The sequence below is a fragment of the Nannospalax galili genome, unplaced genomic scaffold, assembly GCF_000622305.1.
Source record: "Nannospalax galili isolate Female #2095 unplaced genomic scaffold, S.galili_v1.0 scaffold511, whole genome shotgun sequence".
Classification (NCBI taxonomy): Eukaryota; Metazoa; Chordata; class Mammalia; order Rodentia; family Spalacidae; genus Nannospalax; species Nannospalax galili.
Window position 1 is genome coordinate 4,004,581 of NW_008331831.1, and position 11,517 is coordinate 4,016,097.

The following is an 11,517-nucleotide window of genomic DNA, read 5'->3' on the forward strand; positions in this document are numbered from 1 at the left end:
CACCTGGGAGATGTAAGACAAATAAACCCTTTCCTCCCCAAGTTGGTACTGGTCAGAGTATTTTGTCACAGCAATGAAGAAACAGACTAAGACACTTCCAGACTGTACTTTTGAAAGCTAGGATTACTACCACCTATTTAAATAAAAATTAAAACCTTTCCTTCATACCTAAAAAGTCATATTTGATAGCAGAGATTATATTTAGAAATAAAAATTAAAATAACTTTAAATGTTTTATATAAAAATAACAATTATTTACTCAGTAACAATTTTAAATATTTTACATGGTTGAAACTGTAGATGTTTCTTTTTAAGGATGTCATTTAAAATTTCCATAACCATAAAAGAAGCCATTTTCAGTTTCTGTAATAAAATTGTATTTAATTCCCACAATTGAGAGATGTTTATTTATAGAGGAAGTAAGTGGATTTTTTCAGAATAGAAATTTAGGATACATTCCCTCATTAGGTAGACATTTTCTTACTGTGTAAAACACACATGCAAACAATCAATCAAAAATTACTATTATAGTAAGGAAAAAATATTGTTTTACATAAAGGGCCCCTAAAAGAGACATTTTAGTACTACTTAATTAGTGACTCAAAATTCATTAAAGACTCATATTATTTCTTTCTTCTCTACCATTGTGTTTTACTTTCCCTCTTAGAATTGACAAGTTGGCAAGATGGCCGTATGATTGTAATAATCATTTGGAGAATTTCCTTGCATCCCATTTTATTACTTACCAACGTTTTTCAGAACAGACGTCAGTGGACTTGCTCTAACTTATTGACTATAATTTTGTGATCATTTGTAAATAGCTACAAAGGAATTGAATTAGCACAGTTGGTTCAGATTAATAGATTCAATACTACTTTATATTGCAGAACGGAGCAAAAAATACATACATTTTTGATACTGAGTGCTAGGATTCTCATTTTTAGGAGAAAGGGGTTATCAATTCAGAAAGGAGGAAGCAAGAATGAAATCTGTGCTGCTTGATAGGGATTTGGGATTATCAACAGGCACTCATGGTTTCTAATACTTAGACAAATAGAAAAGCTGATAGGGATTTCTATTAATGTACATGAGGACATATATGTATGTTCTAGGCTTAGGTGTTTTGAGAAGGCCTTACAAACACTTCAGTAATCATGAGCACATCGGTATCTATCTCATGTCTTGATTTCTAACGAATGTTTTCCTGTAGTTGATGATATTTAAAGAAATGTTAATAGCCATTCTAGGCTTGTAGGATACCAGATGAACAGGAACATTTTATGGGGCTACAAAATAAATACATACTCAAAAAGGTGTTAACAGATAATAGAGGCCTGGAGATATAATTCAGTTGGTAGAATATTTGCCCTGGATTTGATCCCTAGCACCAAATAGAACCAGGCATGATGATACATGTCTCTAATACCACCAGCACATGAGAAGTGGAGGCCGTTGGATCAGAAGTCCAAGGTCATCCTTGGTGACATGGTAAGTTTGGGTCAGCCTTAGCTATGTAAGACCCTTTTACATAAAAGATTAAAAAGATAATAGAACTTGGAAAAACTAGCATTAGCAAAATAAAGAGATATTAGAAGACAACTTAGGCAAAGAAATAATGCTAGTGATTAATTATACCTCTCACAGAATGATGACCCTTCCTTAGTAGAGTTCCAGTTAATAAATGTAGCAAGAATGATGGAGATAGAAAAATCACTATTTGGAAAGCTTCCCAGCAATAATTACTAAAGGCAGTAACCATCAATGGAGATAAGTAAGTGGATAGCAGTACAGAAAGAATCTATTTGTAAATTGCATAAATTCCTCTATGTAGCTCCCCACAAGATACTAACTACAATGAGAAAAATGTAACATTACAACTGAGAAACCTAGCCAACTTCACAATCAGATGATCAAAGTTAACATCACTAGTATTGAGATTTATTTACCTCGTATAGTTCGTGATGTAGTGCAATCAGAAGGACACAGTACTGATTCTCTCACATTCTTAGGAAAACTGCAATTTTATGATGGGGAACATCAGGTACTTTGCCGTTAGGTCCATATTGTGAAAGGAAGAATGGATAGACTTTTCCAAATTGGAGGAGACATGACAATTAAATACAATGTAGGATCCTGGACTAGAGAAATGATTTTTTTTAATTTTTTAAATTGAATTTTTGTGTATTTCATATACAAAATCAATCAATCTTAATTCATCTTTATATGCCCTTCCCCACTGGCACAATTCCCATAGTGCCCCCCTCCACTGGAATTCATACATTTTGTCATTTGTCTTCAGATCCATTGTGTCAAGTTAGTATCCCCAGATGTTCCTCTGTGCAAGTTCATCTACTGAGGTCTAGTCAGCCTATCTAGAGTCCCTTGCTTTAGGAAGATCAACTCTTCCTCACCCAGCAGTAATCAGTTGCCAATATTTCTTCAGCTAAGATTGGAGTCTGCTGTCCATCTCCCCAGTTCTAGTCTGGGTTTTTGTCTGCTTGAGTTTCATGGAACTTATGTATACTGACATCATTGCTGTAGGTTCAGATGAGAAGAGTCCCAGGAGCTTATAGGACTCTTATTTCTATATGGTCATGCACTTCCTCCCTGGCTCTTGCAATCTTTCTTCCCGCTCTTCTGCAATGGTCCCTGAACCCTGGGTGAGTATAGTTTAATATAGGAGTCCTGTCCAAGGCCTAGCATTCTGCAGACTCTTAATCTCTATGCTTTGGCCATTTGTAACCTTTTGTGTTCCTGATCCTCTGTTGCTTGAGGGAGCTTCATTAATGAGAGTTGAGAGATTCATTAGTAACATCTTTGCCCCTTGTTCTATGTTCTGTGAGCCTTAGGTATAGAAGTTACATTGTAGATATGCCTCTTAGGCTTGGGCCATTCACAATGTCTGCCTATGACCAGGTGTGGTACTCTGTATTATTTTTTATTATGATGATTGTTTATAATTGTTGTATATTTATAACTTACTTTAAGTCTGAAATTATTTCCAAAGTGAAACATTAGAAAAGAAGCTACTAGATAGTAAAGAAATGAAAATTAATCTCAGCAAGAAATAAACTTGAAAAATAACTATTGAGTAAGCAACCAAAAATGTTGCTACAGTCTGTTACTAATTCAGAGTGAGTGGAGTCATAGCTGGTACAGTTCTTAGAGCATGATATTTCTTACATGGCACAAATTTTGTTTCTAGGTATCAGAATTTCATAAACTGTCCAGCCTTCTAATATACGTTAATACTAATGGTATTACCTTATGTTTATATATGCCAGAATTAGCTATGTGATTTCAGGAAAAAAAAATCTTTATACATTCTCCCTATGGCATAAATTACTCCAAAATTAAGTGGTGAAATTGCTTAATTTGGATGAGGCAAAAAAAATAGGATAATTATTTACCTAATAAGTAAAATTTGTTTTTCTGTTCTCTTGAAATGTAATAGAAATATCTTTGTTTTACTTACAAATAAACAGACTTTTCTTCATTGGTAAAAAACATTTGAGTGACTTAGTTTTAAAATTACGAAATACTCTCTCATTCTGTTATTTTCTTCTTCTTCTTTTCTGCTATAGGCCAGCTAGTAATGCTCTTTATAACTGTTGTTAATCAGAATATGGTATTATCAGTGATAATGATACTGATGATGATAATCCTATGGTGGTTTAAGATAAACCAAATGAAGTAGCTAGATGACTGTATATTGGAGTCACTCCAAGTCTCCCTTGTATAACAATGCTGTACTGGACTTCTTGTTCCCCTTGACTTTTTCTAATACTGAAGGTTTGGTGTTTCAGAGTTGATGAGTCATTAGACAGTGAAATCTGTGTATTGTGCCTTGGTTCAGTATTAAAGTTACTGATGGTATAAATCCTGAATTAACAACTAACTATTGATTATAATGCTAACTTTAAGAGTCAAGATGTTGGTTACTTTTAAGAAGCAGTACTAAACCTCAGAAGTCATTCTGTTTACTATTTGATTATACATTTTAAACTACTTTCATATGTTTTTAAAGACTTTCTTTATTAAAATGAATCCTTCATGTAGACCTAGTAATACTTTCTTTCTTTAAATTATTTTATTTTATTTTATTTTATTTTATGTGTATTGAGTGTATTGCCTGCATGTATGTAAGTGCACCCGTGTCATGCATTGCCTGTGGAGGTCAAAGGAAGGTGTCAGATCCCCAGGAACTGGAATTACAGATGGTTATTACCCTCCATGTGGGTTCTGGGAATCAAACCCTGATCCTCTGCATGTGCTCCCACTGCTCTTAAGTGCTGAGCCAGTCATCTCTCCAGATCCAGACCTAGTAATATTTTCTAAAATACCGTTTTTTAAAGGCGTTTCCAATTTTATGTATTGTTTTATTATATTTTATTTTATTGTTTAGAAGAAGCATTTCATTACAGCTTTAACATACTCAATAACAGTTTCCAGAACAAAGATACATCTCTTTCAAAAGTGGCTATAAAATTTTTAGGTTCACTGTTGAATTAATACAGTTATACAATATTGAACTCAGTATAAACCCTGTAAGACATAAAATTGAATGAGTTTTTAACCTTTAAGAAAGATCTCCATTTCATTTTAAAAATACTGTTTCTTACAGAAAGACTCATTGTTTTTGCTACTGACACTGAGATGTTGGTGCATATGTCTCTAATCTGTATGTATCTGATTATTTCTAGTCATAGTCAAGTAATATTTATTTTATTTTATTTTGACTCAAAATAATTTCCTTGCAGATTAGTCTTAGAAACAATCTAGATCTGCCTTAAAAAACATTTATTTATTTATTTATTCATTTATTTATTTATTTTATGTATATGTGTATTGCCTGCATATATGTAAGTACATTCATGTTGTGCAGTGCCCACAGAGTCAGAGGAGAGCGTTGAATTCCCCTAGAACTGGAGTTACAGATGGTTGTTAGCAGCCATGTTGGTACTGGGAATTGAACCCAGGTCCTCTGCAAGAGCCACCAGTGCTCTTAACCACTGAGCCATCCCTCCAACCCCTAGATTTGCTTTTATAAATATACTTTCTTTAAGTAGATATTTTATGCAAAAGTATCACTTCATACCTGTGGCTAGCCACATGAAGAAACTCCTTAAATTTGTTAATTAATATTAAATATTACTTTCTCAAGAATCACCTATAATACTTATGAATATTAAAGAATGAGAATGCGACTGTTAGCCATTGAGGAGTTGTAGTGTTACTTCATTGTGTGGTTCAGTCATTTGGTTCTCTTTGCAGCTTTAAGGTCTGTTGACCTCTGGTAGAATGGGTGATAATGGTTCAGAAGCACAAATGAGAAACCACATTCCCTCAGTAACCAGAAAATTAGGGCTATGGTTCATTTTACCTTCCCCAAAGTAAGTTAGGTTTTGGCATACTGGGGCCAGGAACTTGTGTTTGTGTGCCTTATATCTACTACTTATAAAAGAAATAATTGTCATAATGGGTAATTAATCAATCTGATAATCTTGTTTATCATCCATTATTTAATGAAAAAACAATGACTTTATTTTACTAAGGAAAAAATAATAAGCATGGTATCTACCCTGATCAGCCATCTAGCTTACTTGTTAAGAAAATTTTCATTCTAGCTGAGAAATAAACTGCTCACCAACAAATCTTTTAAGTTATTTCTAATTAAGGAGTTTTTTAAATTACAAAGGAAAAATTACTGTTCAATTCTGCAGGTCCGTTTTCATGTTTTTGATTCCTTTCACAAAGGGAGTATCACCCATAATTTGACTAGAGATCATGGGAGTCAAAATATCTGTTACTTACATTAATGAATGTTAAGAAAATAATAAATCAGTAAATGTACATATTGATAGGCAATTTGGCAAAATTGGCTTAGTGCTAACATCCAAATCCACTTCTTCCTCTGTGTGAGTCACAAATGCCTGATACTTAGGATAACACTTATTTAGCACACAGAAATATTTCAGAGTATGTTCTAGTATAATTTGCACTGTTTAACAAGACCTTCAAACCTCATTTTTTGAAGTTTTGTGTGTATGTGTGTGTACAGATGCATATGTATGTGCAGCCTTGTATATGCTGAGGTCAAAGGTCACTGTTGGGTGTCTTCATCTGCTTTCTACCTTATTTTTACAGAAAGGGTCTCAGTGAACCTGGAGCTCACTGATTTGGCTAGGCTGGCTGAGCAGACCCCAGAGACTTTCCTGTTTCTGCCTTCCCAGTGCTGGGGTTATAGATCCACATAGCCATGCCCTGCTCTTTACATGGGTGCTGGGTATCTGAACTCAGGACCTTGTACATACATGGCAAGAACTTTAATGACTAAACCATCTCTCCAGCCCAGTGTTTTGTCTTTGAGGCTAAACTTTGTAGTTCTGATACAAGAACTCTTATTTTTTCATTAAATTTTTATTTGTTTTTTAACTTTAGAGATGCACAAAGACTAGAAGAATTCTTCACCAAAAATCAGCAGCTGAGAGAGCAGCAGAAAGTCCTACAGGAAACCATTAAAGTTTTAGAAGATCGGTAAGTTTGGTACTTGAGTAAAAACATTTCCTCCTTAACAGGGAGTCCATGGCTTTCATTTTAATCAGTTCTGAGACTGAATGAATTTTCTCCTCAACCTTCTGTCGCCTTTGAATAAGTCTTTTCTGACACTGAGGGTATATTCTCCCAGGTTGGTTTTTTTTTTGGTTTTGTTTTTCCTCCATTAATGATAGCAGTCATACAGGGTTTGTTGTTTTGTTTTTTTGTTTTTGGTTTTTTTGAGACAAGGTCTCCCTGCACCTCCAGCGGGCCTGGAACTCACTGTGTAGACCAGGCCAGCCTTGAACTCACAGAGATGTAGACCAGGCTAGCCTTGAACTCACAGAGATCCACCTGCCTCTGCCTCCTGAGTGCTGGGATCAAAGGCGTGTGCCACCATGACTAACAATCATATTGTTTAACCTTAAAATGGTATCTTTAGCTTTTTATATAATAGGATCTTAGAGGTTGTAATGGTCTAATAGTTTAATGCTCTCATTCCTTTTTAGTTCCAAGTGGCTGGAAACTGATGTATTACATTTCTGCCTTTTTCTCTTATTCCACTTTCTTCTCTACACATTTGTCCACTTGCCACCAATTTAGAGTTTTGTCTTTCTGAATATTTCTGAGATAACAGAACCACTTACTTTATATCCATACATAGACCTTTTCTTTCCCACTCCAAGGAGACTAACACCCAGAATTAGAAAAGGCTTCCAGAATTTGGTGCTTTCCATTTTCATGTATGTTACAAAAAGACTAACTGAATTTTTTCTTTAGTAGTAAAGTAATATTTTATTACACTTTATTTGTTTAAACAATTTTGTGTGCATGTGTTCATGCCACAATGTGCGTTTGGAGGTCAGAGAACAACTTGTAGCAGCTGGTTCTCTCCTTCTGCCATGTGGATCCCAGGGATTAAATTTAGGTAGTCAGATTCAGCAACAAATGTCAGCTGACAAATAAAAGGTCCATGAGATAAGGTAGTCTATTGTCCCAAGCCCCTAGAGCCAACACCTGGATATAATAGGGACTGAAATATCTGTTACTGAATCTGAATTAAAAATACAGTTAATGAAATTTGAATCTAAACACATATATGTGATCCAAAGCACATAGTTGTTCCACAAAATATTGCCTGTTCCGGTCAATGGGCACCCACAAAGCCGACAGTTATAGATGACACACAACTTCACTTTAGACTCACAGAATATTAGATTATTTTGAAATAGTGAGATGGTTTAGCAAGTCAAGGTGCTTGCTGCCCAGCCTGAAGCAGGAGTATTGCTGTGTGTTGGAGGCCAGCCTTGCTGCATCATGATTTCCAGGCCAACTTGGGCTATAATGTGATCTGTTGCCTTAAAAAAAAAAAAAAAAACTAAAGAAAACCTGATTATATTGATTTCCAGTACCTTTCCTGTGTAGTTGGTCATTAGCAAGTTGCTAGGACCCAAAGTTACTATTTAGAGATAAATTTCAAAATAAGGTTTTCTTTGTTTCACTTGACCTGGCCTAGTACAGTCGGCTCTCCATTTCTTCCTCATGTGCTTAGCCTCTGAAGATCCCCCTGCCCAGTGTCTTCAAAAGAAGTTTCACTCTATAGTTGAGTTTGGTTATACTTTGGGTCCTGTATTTCCTTCTTAAGTGAGTTTTCCTTCCCTACACCCTTTCTATGGATGAATATCACCCCTCCCATGAATGTTTTATATACATATATATTTATTTATTATTATTATTGTTCAGTTAAGGTGTTTACTTATTCTCTAATTTCTTTCTTTAGCACTAGACTCGTTTTCCTAATAATCTGTTCTGCCTCTGATCATTGTAGTCATAAATTTCATGTGGGTCCTGTTTGTTGAGGTCTTTCATTTAAATGTACTCTTGACTTCCTTTCTTTCCTCCTTGACTTTCTCTCTCTCTCTCTCTCTCTCTCTCTCTCTCTCTCTCTCTCTCTTTAAAAAAGTTTATTTTATGTGTTTTGCCTGCATGTATGTAAGTGCACCCATGTCATGCAATGCCTTCAGAGGCCAAAAAAGGGAAAAGGATCTCCTGAAACTGGAGTTACAGAATGAACAGTTGTTAGCTGCCATGTGGATGCTTGGAGTGAATGCTCTTACCCACTGAGCCATCTCTCCAGCCCCCTTTCTTTTTCTTTGAGACAGGGCTACATATTCCAGGCCAGCTTCAAACTCATATTCTTCCTGCCTCAACCTCCTGGTGCCAAGATTTCAGGTGTGTGCTATGGTGCCCTGCCTCGTTGATCTCTTTAACATGAGAGCTTACATACATTGAATATTCACTTTAGACTCAGGCATCTAACAGTCAGTGTTCAAATGAACACTGTAAGATAGGTGATAGATTCATTTTACATGTAAGAAAACAGCAAAGAGTGGAGAAACTGTCACATAGTCAACACATAATTAGATTAAATCTGAAACCTCCCTTAGTATCAATAGTTTCTATTGTTTTGTATGATGTCTTTATGTCATGTTAACTAATTAAACTTTTAATGATTATCTCAGACTATTTATGCTGGACTTAAAATTACCAGAACTGATATTCTGAAGTATTAAGTCTTCAACATTGCCTATTACGTAGCCTTTTTTCTTGGAAGATTTTTTTTTTTTTTAAGTTACTACCAAATACTACCTTTAAATATACTTTTAGTAAGGTTTTGCCTTACTTGAGGTTCAGTTCCCAGAACCAATGTGGCAGCTAACAACTATCCCTAATTCCAGTTCCAGGGCATCTGACACCCTCTTCTGACCTCCATGGGCATTGCACAAATGGGTACACTTACATACATGCAGGCAAAACATTCATACACATAAAATAAAAATAAGTAAACCCCCCCAAATTTTTTAACTTCATTTTAGTTCTTTGTCATACATAAAAATAGTAGTATCTAGAGCAAACTTTTAAAAATCTTTTAAAAACTTAAGATTCATTTTTTACTTTCATTTATATGTACCTGTATGCACATGTATGGGTATCAGTAGAGGCCAGAAGAGGGTGTCAGATTCCCTGGAGCTGAAGTCACTGGCGGTTGTGAACTGTCTAATGTGGATGCCAGGAGCTGAACTTCAGTCCTCTGCAAGAGTAACATGTACTCTTAACCACTGAGCCATCTCTCCAGTCCCCTAGAGCAATCTTTAAAAGAATATAAAAATTGATATTTTGTTGAGAACTTTAAAAGGTAACATTTTGTGAAAAAAAATTGTAATAGTATTTTTTGTGTGTGGGGGGGGCACAGTAGTGCATGCCATTAATCCCAGCACTGGGGAGGCAGAGGCAGGCAGATCTCTGTGAGACCGAGTCTACATAGTGAGTTCTAGGCCTGCTGGGTCTATAGGGAGACCCTGTCTCAAACTCCCGGCCCCCAAATAAATAATAATAATGATGATGATGATGATAATGATAATAATTATAAATACAAATGAAATTTTTAAAAGATTAAAAGAAGAAAAAAATCCTTGGATAAACTTTAAAAGTGATAGATGTTCACAACCCTTTACTCAGAATCTCAGTGCACAGGAAGTGATGCTGTAGCAGGGTTCACATTTAGCTAAGAACATACTAAAGGGTTAGGAAACTGGTTGATTTTTCACCGTAATTGCAAAATCAGTTCTTTAGGTCTTCATAAATATAAAACTCTTAAAATACAGATGCATAGTCATTAGGTTATCTCTAACTCAAAATTTAAAAATTAAAAATGCTCTGAAATCCCTAAAATTTTCAATGTCATGTCAGTACTCCCAACATGTTGATTTGGAATCATTTCAATTTTTAGACTTTTAGATTAGGGATCTGCAAATATTCTGAAAGCCAAGAAACTAAAATCTAAAATACTCTCCTCAAACATGTGAAAAAGGAATCCTCGTCTTGTAAAAGGAAAAATGCTTGAGGAGATGGAAAGCCTTTTGTTCTTGTTTCACAGGCTGCGAGCAGGACTGTGTGATCGCTGTGCAGTAACTGAAGAACACATGCGGAAAAAGCAGCAGGAGTTTGAAAATATCCGACAGCAGAATCTTAGACTTATCACAGAGCTGAGTGAGTTTCCTTTCTTCATTTGCAAGTAGTTAGAGCATAATGTACTATGGTTAAAACCTATTATAAGTTGGCTATAATTATATGAATTGCTTACATTTTAAAATTTTAGGTGAAAGTTTATCTTCTTTTATGGGTTTAATCTCATTGTTATTGTTCATTTTTGCGACCTTGTGATGTATCTATAGCCTGTTGCTCTATGTGTCTGTGTGATGATTTGTAGACTGAAAACTGCAACCGCTGCTGCTGCCACCTTCCCAAAGTTCCTGTGTGCACATATGGCATATTCTTTCTGTCCGTCCTGCATTTTCTTTCTTTGCTTTTATTTCTTCTAATTACTGAATTTGGAGCAAGGTGTGCCCCTTACTTCACTTCCATTTGACCCCTTTCTATATTTTACAACCCTTTATTTCGGTTCCTTTTAGTCAATGTTAAATGTTATGATGCATTTAAAATTATTTTTTTTGTTTTGTTTGTTTGCTTTTAAGACAAAGTCTCTGTGTAGCCCACATTAGCCTTGAACTAGTACTCCTCCTGCCGCCCAAGTGCTGGGATTGCAAATATGTACCACTAAGACTGGTGATTATCATCCATTTTTAAAGTTTAATACCTGAAATCCTCTTCTGAATAAAGCAGGATTAAAGTCCTTTAACAATGATTATGTCCTTCTTTTAAATGCTGTTTTGTCCGTTATTTCATTTATTTCTTTCAAATATTTTATTTTTATTATTTTTATTTTATGTATATGAGTGTATTGCCTGCATGTGTGTAAGTGCATCCATGTCATCGTGCACTGCCCACAGAGGTCAGAAGAGGGCGTTGGATCCCCTGGAACTGGAGTTATGGATGGTTGTCAGCCACCATGTGAGTGCTAGGAACAGAACCTAGGTCCTCTACAAGAGCAGCCAGTGCTCTTAACCACTGACCCATCTC

General features: G+C 35.4%; 1 protein-coding gene across 5 annotated transcripts in view; it reads left to right on the forward strand.

Moving 5' to 3' along the window:
* Rbbp8 (RB binding protein 8, endonuclease) overlaps positions 1-11,517 on the forward strand; it is a 76,558-nt gene that overhangs the window by 19,799 nt on the left and 45,242 nt on the right. For all 5 annotated transcript variants that reach the window (XM_029560567.1, XM_008826974.3, XM_029560569.1 and 2 more), the window contains exons 4-5: positions 6,442-6,537; positions 10,475-10,587. In XM_029560567.1, the coding sequence (XP_029416427.1) occupies positions 6,442-6,537; positions 10,475-10,587 (209 nt within the window). The remainder of the gene's footprint in view (positions 1-6,441; positions 6,538-10,474; positions 10,588-11,517) is intronic.